General features: G+C 54.9%; 7 protein-coding genes across 7 annotated transcripts; 4 read left to right on the top strand and 3 right to left on the bottom strand.

The window, feature by feature from the left end:
• Window positions 1-1968: 1968 nt before the first annotated feature.
• Window positions 1969-3195, bottom strand: PUNSTDRAFT_118027 (uncharacterized protein). Its single transcript, XM_007379422.1, has 5 exons — window positions 2898-3195; window positions 2784-2846; window positions 2668-2714; window positions 2424-2610; window positions 1969-2370 (listed from the first exon to the last, which is right to left on the bottom strand). The coding sequence occupies exons 1-5, from the start codon at window positions 3129-3131 to the stop codon at window positions 2062-2064; spliced, it is 840 nt and encodes a 279-aa protein (XP_007379484.1). The 5' UTR covers window positions 3132-3195; the 3' UTR covers window positions 1969-2061.
• A 244-nt stretch (window positions 3196-3439) lies between these two features.
• On the bottom strand, window positions 3440-6997 carry PUNSTDRAFT_140827 (uncharacterized protein; the record flags this gene model as incomplete). The annotated part of the gene is made up of 5 exons (XM_007379421.1): window positions 3440-4791; window positions 4844-5342; window positions 5399-6167; window positions 6224-6491; window positions 6544-6997. The coding sequence occupies 5 exons, from the start codon at window positions 6995-6997 to the stop codon at window positions 3542-3544; spliced, it is 3240 nt and encodes a 1079-aa protein (XP_007379483.1). The 3' UTR covers window positions 3440-3541.
• Window positions 6998-8558: 1561 nt separating this feature from the next.
• Window positions 8559-9675, top strand: PUNSTDRAFT_81029 (uncharacterized protein). Its single transcript, XM_007379420.1, has 2 exons — window positions 8559-8872; window positions 8933-9675. Exons 1-2 carry the CDS (start codon window positions 8694-8696, stop codon window positions 9576-9578), a joined length of 825 nt encoding a protein of 274 aa, XP_007379482.1. The 5' UTR covers window positions 8559-8693; the 3' UTR covers window positions 9579-9675.
• A 716-nt stretch (window positions 9676-10391) lies between these two features.
• Window positions 10392-10932, top strand: PUNSTDRAFT_81028 (uncharacterized protein; the record flags this gene model as incomplete). Its single annotated transcript, XM_007379419.1, has 2 exons — window positions 10392-10601; window positions 10656-10932. Coding segments are annotated over exons 1-2 (426 nt in total), but the record flags the coding sequence as incomplete, so codon positions are not given.
• A 309-nt stretch (window positions 10933-11241) lies between these two features.
• PUNSTDRAFT_118024 (uncharacterized protein) lies at window positions 11242-12032 on the top strand. The gene has a single exon (XM_007379418.1). The coding sequence runs from the start codon at window positions 11464-11466 to the stop codon at window positions 11938-11940; it is 477 nt and encodes a 158-aa protein (XP_007379480.1). The 5' UTR covers window positions 11242-11463; the 3' UTR covers window positions 11941-12032.
• Window positions 12033-12097: 65 nt separating this feature from the next.
• PUNSTDRAFT_81026 (FAD dependent oxidoreductase) lies at window positions 12098-14112 on the top strand (the record flags this gene model as incomplete). The annotated part of the gene is made up of 3 exons (XM_007379417.1): window positions 12098-12161; window positions 12212-13263; window positions 13320-14112. 3 exons carry the CDS (start codon window positions 12101-12103, stop codon window positions 13428-13430), a joined length of 1224 nt encoding a protein of 407 aa, XP_007379479.1. The 3' UTR covers window positions 13431-14112.
• Window positions 14113-14675: 563 nt separating this feature from the next.
• Window positions 14676-15118, bottom strand: PUNSTDRAFT_130192 (uncharacterized protein; the record flags this gene model as incomplete). The annotated part of the gene is made up of 2 exons (XM_007379416.1): window positions 14676-14955; window positions 15012-15118. 2 exons carry the CDS (start codon window positions 15116-15118, stop codon window positions 14676-14678), a joined length of 387 nt encoding a protein of 128 aa, XP_007379478.1.
• Between the last annotated feature and the right edge of the window lie 218 nt (window positions 15119-15336).

The raw sequence follows: 15336 nt of genomic DNA, 5'->3' as shown, positions 1-15336 counted from the left end.
CGCCGCGCGCTCTACGGACTTAACAGGCAGGGTTAGCTTGGTGGAAGCCCTCGACCGGTCCATGGCCGACCTAGGCTTTAAACGCCTGGTGTCAGACGCTGGTATATTCGTCTACAACAAAGATGGCAATTTCTGCATTGCCGTAGTCTATGTTGACGATGCCTTCTTTATGGGGCCCAAGAACTCTCCTACCGTCCTAAGGCTCAAACGAGCTTTCATGGATAAGTGGGAGTGCAGAGAACTCGACGGCAAAGAGTTCTTACGTATGCGTATCACTTGGAAAGGCAACTGTGTCCATCTTGACCAGCGAGCCTACCTAGACAAAATACTGCAGCGTTTTGGTATGGAGAATGCGCGAGTCGCACCCACACCATTGCCAACTGGCTATTTGCCTAAGACCAATGAAGCACCTGTTGATCCGGTTCTTAGGAATCGTTTCCAGACCGTTATCGGATCGTTGCTTTATCTTATGATTGGCACTCGACCAGACATTGCCTTTGCAGTGACCGCACTTGCGCGACACTCGGCCAATCCCTCTAAGGATCACCTCGCCAAAGCCTTATACATTTGCCGCTACTTAGTCGGCACCAAGGATTACTCCTTGAAGTATGATGGCGGCTCGGGATTAGGCTTTTTGGCATGTACTGACTCTGACTGGGCTTCAGACCCTAATTCGAGACGGTCGATCACAGGCTACTTCATCAAATTGGCTAACGGGATAGTCTCCTGGACTTCACGAGCACAGAAAACTGTTGCACTGTCGTCTACAGAAGCAGAGTATATGGCACTCTCTGATTGCAGTCGCCAAATGCTCTGGATACGAGCTTTGTTCATGGAGCTCGGGTATAGGTTTAACCGACTACCCATCTGCGGTGATAACCAAGGATCGATATTCATCGCATCCAATGCGGTTACTGAGCGCCGCTCCAAACACATTGATGTGCTATACCACTTCATTCGTGAGCACGTCAATAGGGAGCTCGAGCTGTTCTACATCGAAGGTTCTGAGAACCCCGCAGACATGTTCACCAAGAACTTAGGGCATGAAAAGTTCCTCAAGTTCAGGTCACAACTGGGCCTAGTGTTCGGTTGAAACCATTGTCCTCCCTGTGGCTGCATTTTTGCGCCGTACCCGCTTACGTGCCTACCGTTGCACTCAGCGAGGGGGAGTGTTGAATTGGCGCTCTACAGCCACCGATTCACAGGCGCTGGCACAGCCTGCCTTGACTGCCGTCCTCGGCACAGCTGTATCTATTTCTGACACAATAGGCTGTGCGTAGCTACGTTCCACAGCCTTCTTTATTGTTCTATAGCTTAGCATGTGATTGCACCGCATAGCCACTCTCTGTAGTATATATACAGGACTGTCTGAGCGTTGCAATACAAGTCGCTTTACTTCTGTCCTCCACAGACTGAGACTTACCCAGACTCAACCAGGTGAGCTTGACGTCGCCCGCCACTGTGTGCGGCAGCGCAGCTTTCACAATCCGTGTATGACAGGCAGGTTGGAATGTCAAGCGGATAGCCAAATATGGCGTTTCGCATATCGCAGACGTAGGAGGGACACAGACATAGGTGTAGCACATCCATAACTGTACGAGGAGTGCTGGCGGCAGCCCTGTCTGATAGTAGACGTATACGGGCCCCATAGCATGCAGTAAGAAACCAGGAACTAGTACGGGATGCATATTATATGCAGAGATGCGGATGGAGTGGTGAATCGACTAGGAACCGGACCGTAAAGGTCGGGCGTCATCCACAAAGTACTCCGTGAATCCATTGACTGTGCCCATGTCCTGTGTCTGATACAGACGTCTACAAGCATCGGGTGCTCGTACCAGGCTCGGGAATGGATATGGGCTCAGATACATGACAGCAAGGAGGTCTCTCCAACATGCACTGCACTAGTCGTAGCAGAATCGGATTATGGGTCGAATCGAGTGTAGCGGCTCTGGAGCCGCTACACTCGATTCGACCGTAATCCGCGACCATAATCGACTTTCGAATCCACTCCGTAATCTGTCCCATAATCGCCAACTTTGAGGCCCCCTATTGTCATACTCAGGCCGCAGCCGGAGGGCCTTCGGAATCGCTAATCTTAATCTCCTCCCACTCGACGCCGTCCAGGATCCGCAGATTAACGGGCATGATCGCCACCATCTGACGAGCTTGCTCTTTACCGGCGTCGGACATCTTCGCCACAATTTCCGGGGGAGGGCCAATAACCTTCACGTGTGTCGACACACCGCAGATCGAACAGAATTTGTGCTCCAGAAACTTGCGCGCGAATTGGTATGTCGTAATGATTCCAGGGTTCGCCTCCGATATTCCAACCTTCTCAACCTTTGGATAGAAGAACACGTATGCGTTCTGAAAGCACAAAATCAGGGATCGACGTGTGTGAATGGATGAACGCCGCCCACCGCCGTGCAGATACTGCAGTCGCACTCCCGCACCTCAACGAGGCTCAACGGCTTCGTTCTGACCGCCAGGGTCACACCACCGCAATGGCAGCTCCCGGTGTAAAGCCTTTCTCCCGTTTGCGGTACAATCTCTGGACCCGTGTACTTCGGATGCTCATACGCAGGCGCACGACTGATACACTCGGATCTGTCAATCGAGGGGACTATCAGCATAGATTCCCAAGGGCGACGGTCATGACATCACTTATTGACAGCTATAGTCGAGATCTTCACGTCCTTAAGCATGCGCGCCTAGCAAATAGCGTGTCATGGTTATACTTATAATGTCATTCGAGGTATTTGGGCGATGTTGTGACTGACGTTGATCAGGGTAGACCCATTTGTGATTTGTCCGAGGACAGAAGAACCACACGTTGGGCAAAACTGAGATATAACTCAAGGCCTGCCCAATTGGAGATCCAAGTGGGTGCTTACTTTGTATTTGACGTTTTTTCCTCCGAATTCGTACGTCTTAAGGGTGTCGTTTCCGGATTCAAATACAACATCCTCTGGCGTCTTCGCTATCGTCCAGTACGAGCCATTTTTGGAACATAGGCTGCAGTTGCAGGTGGTCACAGATTTCAATTGCGGCAGCTTCACCGAGAACTGGAATGCGCCGCAATGACAGCTTCCATGATATGTTTGATGTGCCAGTTCGTTTTCTGCCATGGCTATACCTTGTATTCGAGGCGGTGCTACGACACAGCTAATAGAAAACGTACAGAGGTAGAACGGACAGCTTGGCAAACGGGCGTGCAGTGATGGCAGGGTATTTAAACACTCGCAGCAAGCCTTAGGAAGCTGATGCAGGCGGAACCTGCCAATATGGTTACGCATCGAGTCATTCTGATCGGAGCAGCTGCGGGTCAGACTGATCCCAGCCAACACCGGCCGCGGATGATCTACAATCCAGGATTCGATCATGACATGGATTTGGACATAACCTGACCAGCAGCAATGCGGATGGATACATATGGCGAAGATCGCATGCAAAAAAAGTGGAAGACAGATGAAGCTTCAAGAAATTCGTCCGTTATCAATACATATATCAGCATCCACGGACGGCGACGAACGGAATGTTAGCCGTCGATAGCCATCTCTGTGGAGGTTGCGTCAATGGTGGCGCGAGGAGCAGCTTGACTTCGTCTGCGAGCGTATTCGCTTTGCCTCGCCTTTTTCTTCGCGCTCAGAGCAACCCCGTTGTCGGCGCCTGATGCAGAGACCCGCCCAGCGCCGCCCAGAGATTTCCTATCGGCCACAGCCGCACCCATACTCGAACGGGTTCTGGTGCCCGACGACTTGCCTCCAGAGGGGCGCGTAGAAGGTCCTGGTGGGTTGGTAGATCGTTGAGCACCCAGCTTCGCGATTACCTTCGAGCGCGAAATGCGTGGTTTACGTATAGGGCCGGCTGCACGAGGTTGCGGGCTTCGAACCAATGAGGGCCCAAGGTTCTCGGAACCGTTGGAAACACCGGCGTCTTCAGCACGATGCGCGAGGGACTTGCCGACCGGCGATGGAATTTTCGTTGTCGGACTGGTCAAAGCCGCAGCGGACATCGAGATGGGCTTGCTGAAGATTACTCCAGGGGGACGAGGCTCCGCCGCGTTCGTGATGGGTTCCAAGGCTTGCTTTGTGCCGGTGAGTCTGGAGGTTGATCCAGATGCCGAGGCGTGAGTCGACGGTCGAACTGCGCTTTGCATTTTCGCCAGTGAGCTTGCAGTTGGTGCAAGTAATCGCGAGACCCTCTTAATCTCCGCTCCGTTCGGGCTGGCAACTTCACTAACTCGATTGGAGGTGCAACTTGATCCAATCTTCGGGGAATCAGTTCGCGTCAGAGCGCTCCTTGCGCCCAGTGACGACGGTCGGGAAGTGAGCTGGTTCCCCGCCGAGCTATTGCGGGCCCCGAGAGAGTTCACTCCAGCGACGGACGTCCGGAAGGCAGCCTTTACAGACGTCATCGTTCCGGTTGAACCAGGAACGCGAGATCCTGCAGTTCCCGCAGAGCTTTGACGAGCAGCTCCTACGATACTTCGCCTAGCGCTAGGTGCAGTGGATGGGCGGGAGGCCATAGACGATCGGGAACTCCTGACACTTCCGTCGGTTGACGGTGCGGGTCCTATCTTTGTGCTTGGCGCTGGTTTGAAGAGCTTCTTCCTCTGTTCGGCCGCGGGTGCAGTGGCAGGTTGGTTGACCGTCTTCGCGTTCGATGGGAGTTGTGCCTTCTTCTGAGCAGCGCTGTTGTCTGTAGAAGCCTTCGTGCCCCAAACCTTTCCTACGAATGATTTCGCTGCCCCCAAGAAACCAAAGCGACCTTTGGTCACAGGTGGCGCTGTCAGACAATGGGTCAGCGCAGACCGGAAGGATTCAAAACATCCACATACGTTGACCCACGCGTCCTATGCTCGTTCTGGGTACAGGCATGCCGCGGCTGCTTCGCCTCCTTGCCCTGTTGAGCTCAAGTTTCCTGCGAATAGCCTCTCTCTCCTTCTGGCGCCGGAGTTCATCCTCAGGGTCTGCCTGGTCATCTTGAGCCGGTGCACAAGGCTCTGTGCCCTGCCGTGTCACCTGATCCAAGCTAACCCGCGCCCTCTTGCTCATCCTCCTATTCTCATCCTGTGGTTCGTCATCGTCCATGTCGTCGCCGAAAGAACCCGGAAGCATCTTCTTGCGCGTGCCGTTGCTGATGACTCGCGCTGTACTGGAGCGACGGCCCGCGGGTCCACGATTGGGACCGAGAACATCGCTCTTTCTCTTGATACCGACCCGGGCGCCTGCATTTGCGCGCCTCTGGGTGTACTCAGCGATGCCCTCCATCTTTTCGAACACTTCTTGATGAGCCTTATCGTAGCCGAACTTGTCCCGGCTGGTTTTCGGTCCCGCCTAGAGAATCAGCGCGTAAGTATCACATAGAGAGCAAAAGAAGGAGACCCTTTTGCCTGTAGTGCTGAACCTTCGAACTTCTTCACATTCAGAATATCGGTCGTCACGGCGGCATTCCCGGTCAGCCCCAGACGAGCGTTCATCTCAGCAAGAACGATGTTGGCTGCCTGAGCGAATTGCTGGTTCGAAACATTGTGTTCAGGAGCAGGGGAACCGAACACAAACGGTTGGGATTGCGAAGGTGTCCTAGGTGCAGCGGTATCCGACGCAGAAGGCGGTGGAGGGAACAAATCCATTACGCTCGTACGCGTATGGGCCGTGCCGTCCACGGTGTATGCCGTTGCGTTGGCGGTGGTCGCGGACTGAGGAGAAGATATATGCAGTGCCGTGAGAGGAGACGCAGAGCCTTCGAAGCCACCCGGCATACCCATATCTACGTCGGCTTCGGCCTGAACGTTAGCCATTGGCTGAGGGTCCGACGGGAGAGCGGGATAAAGGTTCTTCGCGGGAGTGGGGGAAGTCGGCCATGCAGCTTGCGGCCACGCGCTGGGAATGCCACCTGGCGTGCCCATTATAAGGTCGAAAGTTGTCTGGAAGGCCGGAAGCTTGGGCGGGCTGTCCCAGATGCTCAAACCATTGGCCGCACTAGGGGCCGCGCTGGTGTTGTCGGTGGTTTCGCTACTGGATGAAGTGAGGCTGACCAGGCGCACAGTTGTGCTGCCGGCCTGGCCGCTGGTACCCATGCTTAGACGAACGTTTCCTGATGGAGCGGGAGCGCCTGGGCGATGCACCGTTCCGGGCAACGGTGCGTTCAGCGATTCACGACTGCAAAGTGAATTTCTCAGAATCACGATCTCCGTGTGAGCAAAACAAGGGCTCACCGAGCGCCATCATCACCCCAAACAAAGTGATCAGTGACAGGAGGACCGGCCGCGGAAGTGCTTGTATATGGTACAGAGGTAAGAGTGAGTTCACCAGAAGGCCCATTCGAGGCCGAAGGTATGGCATACGTCTTCGATGGCGAAGACGCTGTAGAAGGTGGGACAGATGGAAAGATGCCAGTGCTACCTGTTGATTTGGTGGATGCCCCTCGTTTGAGGCCTAAAGAGGTGGCAAGTGCTTTGATTGAGGAAGAAACGGAAGAGGAAGCTAGCGCGATGTTGTCAGTCGTCACTTCAGCGGAAATACCAATAGAACAAACATTTAGACCCCGTGCTCCCCGCTATTCCGAACTCGCCAGAAGCGCCTGCACCCAGGCGGTTCAGGGATTTATGGGAGTTCAGCGTTCCCTGCGAGGCTTCGTCCAACTCTTCGATGGTATCCATCACGATCTCCCATTGCTCCGAGGGCCGCGGCATGCCGTAGCTTGGGTTGACGTTGAGATGGAAATTATCACTTTCTGGTTCCGAAGACGCGCGTGAGGGGGGAGAGGCGGAGGCCTCGCTAGTCGAGGCAGCGTTCGAGTCCGGAACGGCTGTCGAGGTACTAGAGGCGCCTTTCTGGAGCTGGAGGCCGTGTTGCCGCAGCCGCTCGATGATCTCGACGTTCTTTCCGGATGCCTTGACACCATGGGTCTTGCAGAGTTTCAGGAGTTGGTCTCGTTTGAGCGAGTGCAGTGCGGGGGAGTTAAAGAGTATCTGAGTGTGTGTGTCCATGACGGACCGGCGCCGCAGTGCGGTTGTCTTGGTGGGATGTGTGCGTAGTGTGAGATTGAGATGAAGGGAATAAGGTCTGCAAACAGTCGTAGACGTTCGTCGGTCGTCAAGTTTCGTTTAGCTGTGGGTCCACGTTTGGCTGTTGTTGATCATACAACCAACGCCTGGTCCGAATCAACGAAAAATCAGAAGTTCAGGCGCGGCAGGGCAGTAATACAATGCGCTGGAGTAGAAATGACAATGATAGCGGCTTTTACGAAGACCAAACGGCAACGGCCTCAGCAAACGAGAACACAAGGCCCCAGGACTGTTCTGAAACCAACCACAATTAAACGGCCTGTGTCCGACATCATGTGACCGCGTTCAGACACTGCGTGATAATTAACGTTTCACTGTCGCCCCTTCATGTATAACACGCCGTATAAGTATAACACCATTGCCGTGGATATGTATCTGCATATCTGGTCGGCCCGTGCTGTATCTGGCTCTGACGGCCGCGGAACACCAGCTGCAGCACCTGCATGGGTCAATTTTGATCTGCGTGGACCAACTCCTACACGCGTCCTAGCATCGACGGGGCAAACAAAACAAATTATTCTTATTACCATCTGGGATGGCACGCGCTTGAACGCGTGCTGCTCAATCTCCACATCTCTCGGTGGCAGCCAATCGGTTGTCCCTACTGTAGCAATGCAACCTGCAGGCCCAATGTCCTTGTTGTGTTCTTGTTGTGCAGAGACAAGCTTCCATATTCCGACTGCATCAGAACAATAGATGCAGCCAGCGATTATCTTCCCAAGCTGCGGCAATAGGAAGTACAACAAAGTTGTGCGCGTTGTTTGCTACCTTTTGCTTCCTCGGCGGACGCACAGCCACAACACCTCTGAGTGGAATCATGGACCGTCATGCCAAAACAGGCGCAAATATGGACCCCCAGCCCCTACGGAGACTGCCCCTTCGACGGACAGGCAATGAGGGGCTGCGACCTTCTGCGTGTAATGCGCCGGATGGCCCGCACGGCGATTCGTGGTGAATCCGTCCTGAAATCCATATATGTCGACGGGTTTGCATATATTGTTTGATTCAAGGGCGGACATGGGCACGAATGCAAATGTCTGAATGGGTCCGCTTGGGCATTGAGTTGAATGCTTCTGAACTCGGGGAAGACCGTTAGGTAAGTTATGTGTGCACCAGAGATTGTAATACCTTGTAATAGCCTGTGGTACCTTGTGGGTCCATGTTGTATGTCAATCGTTGCTGCCCAAGCACCATATTAGGGCAACAGGCCCTACAGTCGCCGTCTCAATCATGCAAGGGTAGCAGCGTATAAAGACAGCCCGTCGTCGTCGACTTGGCGAGCCAATCCGCCCGACTGTCGACCCTGCGCCCCTCCTCCTCGACGTCTTGCCCATTCCACTCGTCCGCAAAAATGCCTTCCAAAGCCGCCATGCGCACCAAAGCGAACCTTGAGAACACGCCCCCACGTGTGACGCCCACAACCAAGGCATCCGTCGCCCAGTTTGGCGCCCGCCTCGTCAGTGTAACCAACCACATCCGCGCCGCCTCCCGTCGTCGCCGTGCCCGCGCGAACGGCGCTTCCCGATATGCCCCCGACCAGATCAAGCCGCGGCGGCGCACCCCCGCGCCCCAGCACGAGCGGATCGATCGCGCGACGCATGCGCCGACCAACTCTACTATGGACGTCGACATGCCCGAAGCCAAGCCCGCTGCTTCAAGCTCTGTCTCGCTCCCTCGCCGCCTGACGAAACCTGCCTTCAAGCCAATCAACCGGGAGGCGATTCGCGCTGCCGACCCTGAGCTCGCGGATACGCCGACCCCTTATATCCAGCTTAGGCTAGCAGAGCATGGCAATGCGTACGTTCCTCCCATCTGCAATCGATATGTGCCGATACTGATCGGTCGACGCTTTCTTAGCATGTACAAGGTCCTCCAATCCGTCGAAGCGTCTGCTCCGGAGCGCAAAGAGGAGATGCCAAAGGAGGTTAAAATAGTAGTCAACGATGTCAAGACCGCCGAACTCCCCACTCACATACTCGGCGTATACCGCAACTGGGCACTACCTGGAGAGAGCAACAAACGGGTCGACCTCTATCCCGCTCACCACATCATGCTCGCCGCTCACTGTTCCAACCTCCCTCCTATCCCGGCACCACCAGCACAGAGTGCTCCAGAAGAAGCGCCGGCGACCATCACTGTCCCATTCCTCCCGATCTGCATCCCTTCGCCCCAAACCTTCCCGTTACTCCTTACGTACATCTACACCGGACGCGAAGATGCCCTCTACTCTGCTTTGCTCCCGATGCCGGTACCCTCATACCCGCCGACGGCCACCACCGAGGAACAGGCGCGGATAGACCAAGAGTTCTCCGCTTTGCTAGCGCGGTCGTTCCCCGCGGCCAAGCTCCTCGAATGGGCAATGCGCGTCAATGGACTTTGGAGGAACACGTGCACTCTGGGCGTTGACCTCGACGATCTGTGGACGGCCATCGACCTCTGCTGGGTGCTGCTTCTGGACGCCATCGCCATCTCCACTGGAGGTCCGCGAGTATCACGGTTTTGAGAGCTCGCTGTCTCTCATGCGCCATGTCTTATGCTGTAAAGGACCCGAAGAACCCGACCATCGCTGTATGCTCATATTATTACCTACTATGTACACCATCCGCATCGTCTCCACCGCATTGCATCACTCCCGTCACATACGCATCGTATCTTGTTATTAGTAATTTAAGTAGCATACCTCACGAATACATCGAATACAAATAACACTACGGTTCTGCTGATGGCGAAAGGAGCTGCAATCGGTGTGCGCAACGGACCTCGGATGTGCTTCCGCACAGCTATGGCTCCCTACGATGCTTCCCCCAAGAAACGGTGCTCGACACCGGCTATGTCTGTGATGGAGCCGGTTGCCCAACCTCTTCTGGCCAACGCCCTCCTACTGTCTATATAATGTGCTGCTTCCCAATACGCTGTCAGCAACAGCTGCAGGTTGCTCCCATGTGACCGCGTTGGGCCGTACTCTCAGTCCGACACACCCGTTTTCGCTCATACTTACCGGCTGCGCATATACCGAAGGCGCGTCGAGTTTCAACACGAAGCCTTGCATAATAATGGCTACGCGACCCATCCTGGATAACAGATCTTCTCTGGCTCGGCACCGTTTCCCCCCTTTTTATGCATGTTATCTCCTGAAGTCCGTCCGCACACCCAAAGCCACAGCGTACGAGAAGTTGCAAATCTGCCAGACGTTGGTTGGTTCACGTTTTTTTCGCAGAACGTACATTGGTTCAACACCGCATCCTCCCCGCCGCATTCGGTATGTCGCATGTTATACTTGCCTAGCGTATTGCACCTTAGTAACCTGGGTCTGGAGACAACACAACGGAGAAATATCACAGGGTGCATGGAAGACACAACACAACCGGCCATGGGTTATGCAGATGATTGTCCATGGCTTTCCCTCGAAACTTGCCGCACTACAATTCGAGTGGGCATGGCAGCATCCGCACATCTCACGTCATCTACGCGATGAAGGTGGAAAGAACACGCTGAGTGGCGGGAGATATCTCAAAGCGAACGTGGCGTACGTGTCTCTCTGACATTCCATCGGCGACCCTTGACTCATATCGGTGCTCAGTATTGCACGGACAATGGTCGCTTCCCACCCTTACACAAGCTGGCCTCTACGCGTCACCCTCTTCACTGAAGACGCTGTCAAGGCCTGGAAAGACGCCACCAACAAGCTCGACCGAGACGGATTACCTCTCCCTCCTGGGTTCACGCATACAGTCGAGCTGGAAGGTGTCAACGGGCGGTCGGGCCACCCGGGATCCGGTAGAACTGAAGCTATCGATGTTGCGGACGCGAACTTCACCAAAATGTGCCTGGACAAGCATAACATGTTGCTCTCCTCGACAACCGCCCCCCTATGTTCCGTCTGTGCCCAAAGAATCGATGACTACGCGATCGAGCCCCTATCCTCTGCTGTTTGCCCCAGTCGCCAATGCACTGCAACTTCTCATATCCTATGCCTGAGCTCACACTTCCTCTCTCAAATCGACGATGACGCTGGTATTCCTGCCATGATACCGCGGGGCGGTACATGTCCCCAGTGCGAACTATACGTCCTCTGGGGCGACGTTATTCGAGGATGCTACAGGCGGGAGGCGGGAATCACAACGAGTGCTATGGACGTGGATGACGAGCCTACCGATGATCCATGTGTAATAGGTGGTCCTGCTGGGGGGTCTGCGACAGAGCATCAGGCACGAGACGCCCCACCAAAGCAACGGATCAGACAACGTCTACAACTGCAGCTAGAAGAAGAGGGAGAATACTTCGACCTCGACGCTGTCGATACCACTGACGATGAGGCATCGAAAGAAGCCGCCACTCGTCGTTTGGGACCAGATTCTCGCCGAGCCCCGGTTGGTGGTTCAACCACGATGCGGGTCACAAGAAGAACGCCCGACAAGATGGCTAAGCGAACGACTTCAAAGCGACGATATCATACAACGAGATCGGTTATCGACGAATCATACTCTGATAATGTCGATTCTGGGACAACCGCCCCCGTTTCAGGGCTGGGTAGCCATCTGGCAACGCCATTCGCTCCGAAGAATGCCGTGAAGATACCGTATCCTCAGAGGGCCCCGGGAGTTGTAGACCGAGCCGAAGGCGAACAACGTTGCACTTCTGCTCCTGAAGTTGCTAGTCAACGAGCCAACAGTATCCGCTCGTCGCCACATCACACGCCCCCTCGTCAGACAGGAAGGACGTTTCAGGACGAAGAATATGGTCTATACGCGTCGGACACGTCACCGTCCGATCCAAAGTTCTCTCATACATTCTCTGTCCTGTCTATATCGTCTCCGTCCAATTCCCCACTTGGTGCACGAGATGTCATTGAACTCTCGGACTAAGCAGCTTCTCCGGTCCGAGCCGGTCCGAGCTGATGATATCATGGCTAGATTGGATTTCTGCAGCATCCGCTAAGACTTGACTTCACTCATCCTTCACCACCTCCATCAGTTTTCTTCTTGCAAGCCACTACGTCCGTCTTCTTGAGAGCTATCGTCGATCATGTCCAGCACTTCAGAAGAAATTGTTATCATAGGTGCCGGAATCATCGGGAGCACGATAGGTAACCATGAATGCTTATTCGCCAACACCTGTCTTGAACTATATCCACAGCCTACTACATTACACGACATCCACGCTTCTCGAGCAACACACGGATCATTATATTGGAAGCCTCCAAAGTTGGCGCTGCACAAGGCGCCTCCGGTAAAGCTGGTGGACTGGTAGCTCGCTGGGCATATCCGAAGGAGCTGGTGAACGTCTCCTTCCCAGAACATGTCCGTCTCGCGGAGGAGCATGGTGGGGAACACCGGTGGGGCTGGCGGTTTGTGAAGGTTGGGAACTGGGAGGGGCACGGGGAGCGTATCAACAGGACAGAGCCGGATGCCAGTGGGAGGCTTGGCAAGTGGACTAGCCTGGAGAAAGAACATGGGCTGGACGGTGGACGGCGAGGACATCACCAAGGTGCCGCGCTACCGAAAGACCTGAACTGGGTCAAGCCAGAGCTTACAGAAAGCTACTCCTCCATGGCGCCCGACGGTCATACGGCCCAAGTCCACCCATATCTCTTCACTACGAGCATGCTCGAACTTGCGAAGGAGAAAGGAGCGGATCTTATTCTCGGTCAAGCAAAGAGCATCGAACGCGAGAACGGGAAGGTCGTCGGTGTGACGTACATCGATTATACCTCCGGAGAAATGAAAATGCTACCCGCTACCAAAATTATCCTTTCGGCAGGCGCGTGGAGTCCATCGCTTGTTCCAACCATACCGGTCTCGGGAACTCGCGCACACTCCATCACGATCAAGGCGGGGGAGCATATCGCGCCGTACTGTCTCTTCACCGAGATACAACTCCCTACATCGTCTGGTGGAAGCAAGTTAGTCACACCGGAGATCTACGCCAGACCAGACGAGGTTTACGCATGCGGATCCGGCGACAAATCGACCTTGCCGCCCAGCGTAGATGAAGTCGAGGTCGACGAAGCAGCGTGCGACAGCATCGAAACTCACGTGGCGAGCATCAGCGATCAGTTGAGGTTCGGTACGGTGCAAGCGCGGCAGGCATGTTTTCTCCCTGTGGTCAGTACCGGCGGCGGACCTATCATCGGGGAAGCAAAGAAGGTGGCGCAGGGATTGTTCATAGCCACGGGACATACTTGCTGGGTTTGTGATGTCTGGCATTCAAAGTGCTAACGGATACTAACAAATACGCGGCGTAGGGGATCTGCAACGCACCGGGCACTGCGAAGGCATTGAGCGAGCTTGTCATGGACGGAAAGATTAGTTGCGCAAAGCTCGGCACTCTGGACCCTTCACGATACCTGTTATAGTCAATGGGTGTACCGACATTCAAAGAACGGGAACTGTTTCGCCGCAAAGCGACCTCCGATTGGCCAATTGTGCGTTGCGATCCAACAGCTTTGGATATTTGCTTGCCATCAGCTATCCAAGATTCGGGAAATATATTGGCAAGGTATTTGTTCGCTGGTGGGTACCTCCGGTGGTGCCTGACAAGACCGTCTGCATGCATCTGTACTGCTGTACAGAAGATCACGAAATACGTTTAACATGCTGTTGGAGGCCCCCGATGGCTACGGACCCTAGTCGCGATACCCTGGTCTTGATTCGTTAACCCTTTGCCGATATCCCGAACCACCGACAGTTCCTGACGCGGTCGGATTCTCCACCTCGCTCGCGACACAACGTACAGAAAGGTACATCTGGGCGGTCACTTCGGCGATTTCCCCAAGAAGCGGCATTATGCACGCTGTCGGCTGCGCGTCTACGCGTGCGAGAGGGGATGTTGTTGCCCTCACCTTCGATGTCGACGTGCCATCTCCTGCCGATAGGATTGTTGTCAGGGATCTGGGTATCAAGCTTAACCAGGACGTGATTGGCTACGTCTTCGACCCTCTCAGAGGTCGCTTATGCTTCGAAGTAACTGGCGCGTGCAATACCATACGAGTACGTGTAGATAAAGTGTAATAGGGTAGCTGATTGCCATAGATCCTGACGAGGAACGTACGGCAGTTCCCGATCCGTACGTTTGCGGCGGCGCCGGGCTGACTCCGCGCGAGACCATGCACGACCATGAGCGTCTGACTTGACGCGTCGCGTCTCTGCGTATTAGCACTGTGGTACTCGGTGTGGGTGATATTCAACCACGGGTTTACCCATAAGATGGGGTCTACCGACCATCAGGATGGATTGGATTCACCCACATCCTGGGGGACACAGCCCAGGGTGTGGGTGAAGCCAAATGGATGATTTTCGCCCAGTACATGTCCGATTTAAACCACACGCGGTTCACGGGTTCTCACCCACTTGTATCACCCATTTTGTTGGTTATGTATACAGCCTGCATCCTAGCATTGTACATTGAACCCGCCAGTCGCACGGTTGGTCCAAATTGGGAATCGATCGATCGTGATCGCGCCAGCGCTGCCCGAGCGCTCGCCGTCACTGTTCGCCAGCGGGCACATTGCATGGCTAAGATGCTACCAGGAAGACTGGATTAAGGGCACAGAGGCTACAGACTTGGTGCTACATCGAAACTATTCACCCACGCTTGGAAATCAAGTTGAATGTCCCGCGTTGTCTACGGCTCTGGTCGTCGCTGGCGCCGTTCGCTTGCGCCGCGGGGCAGCCCCAGATGGCTCTTCAGCGTTCTCGAGCCGAGAGGTAGCCGTGGACTGCGTCTTCTGACGCTTTGACGAAGTCGGATGTGCCTTCGGGCGCTGTTGAACTGCGGTTGTAGTAGACGAGGAAGGGCGCGGGCGCGATGGTTCGCGATCGGTCGGTGCAAGAACTCCGTGGTCCTCGTTGTTTCCGGCAGTTCTAGTTGACTCGCGCTCGCTGCCGCATAGAGTTTGAGTTAGTGATGGTGGTTGGTTGGCTGATGGGAAGCTTACCGGGCCCTCAGCCTCTTGCTGTCCACCGCGAGGCGCGCTAGCTGCGTCTTCGATGGTGGCCGGCGCACTGCTTGAGGGGCTGGAGTGTGTTGGTCGAACGGCAACATTGATGACGCGGTCGACGATGAGGGCGGGGTACGATTGACGACGAGGGAGGGGTACGGTCCGCAGAGCGCATTGACGGCAAGGGTATGGGCAGGACGTGGTTAACGTGGATGCCAAGGATGGAGCGTGGTTGACGGATTGAGGTGGGCACGATGCGTGCTCAAGAGTGAGTGCACGGCTTTTTTGGGGGAGGGCGCGGTATGTTCGAGGACGACTGGAG

This window comes from Punctularia strigosozonata (assembly GCF_000264995.1).
Source record: "Punctularia strigosozonata HHB-11173 SS5 unplaced genomic scaffold PUNSTscaffold_1, whole genome shotgun sequence".
Taxonomy (NCBI): Eukaryota; Fungi; Basidiomycota; class Agaricomycetes; order Corticiales; family Punctulariaceae; genus Punctularia; species Punctularia strigosozonata.
This window is presented reverse-complemented; position numbering and strand designations above follow the sequence as displayed.

Coding starts and splice junctions, on each gene's coding strand:
- PUNSTDRAFT_118027 (XM_007379422.1), bottom strand. CDS start 3,131: ATGGCAGAAAACGAACTGGCACATCAAACATATCATGGAAGCTGTCAT. Junction 2,715..2,783: donor ATGGGTCTACCCTGATCAAC/GTCAGTCACAAC, acceptor GCTATTTGCTAG/GCGCGCATGCTTAAGGACGT. Junction 2,371..2,423: donor ACTGCAGTATCTGCACGGCG/GTGGGCGGCGTT, acceptor TTGTGCTTTCAG/AACGCATACGTGTTCTTCTA.
- PUNSTDRAFT_118024 (XM_007379418.1), top strand. CDS start 11,464: ATGCGGGTCACAAGAAGAACGCCCGACAAGATGGCTAAGCGAACGACT.
- PUNSTDRAFT_81029 (XM_007379420.1), top strand. CDS start 8,694: ATGGACGTCGACATGCCCGAAGCCAAGCCCGCTGCTTCAAGCTCTGTC. Junction 8,873..8,932: donor CTAGCAGAGCATGGCAATGC/GTACGTTCCTCC, acceptor ACGCTTTCTTAG/CATGTACAAGGTCCTCCAAT.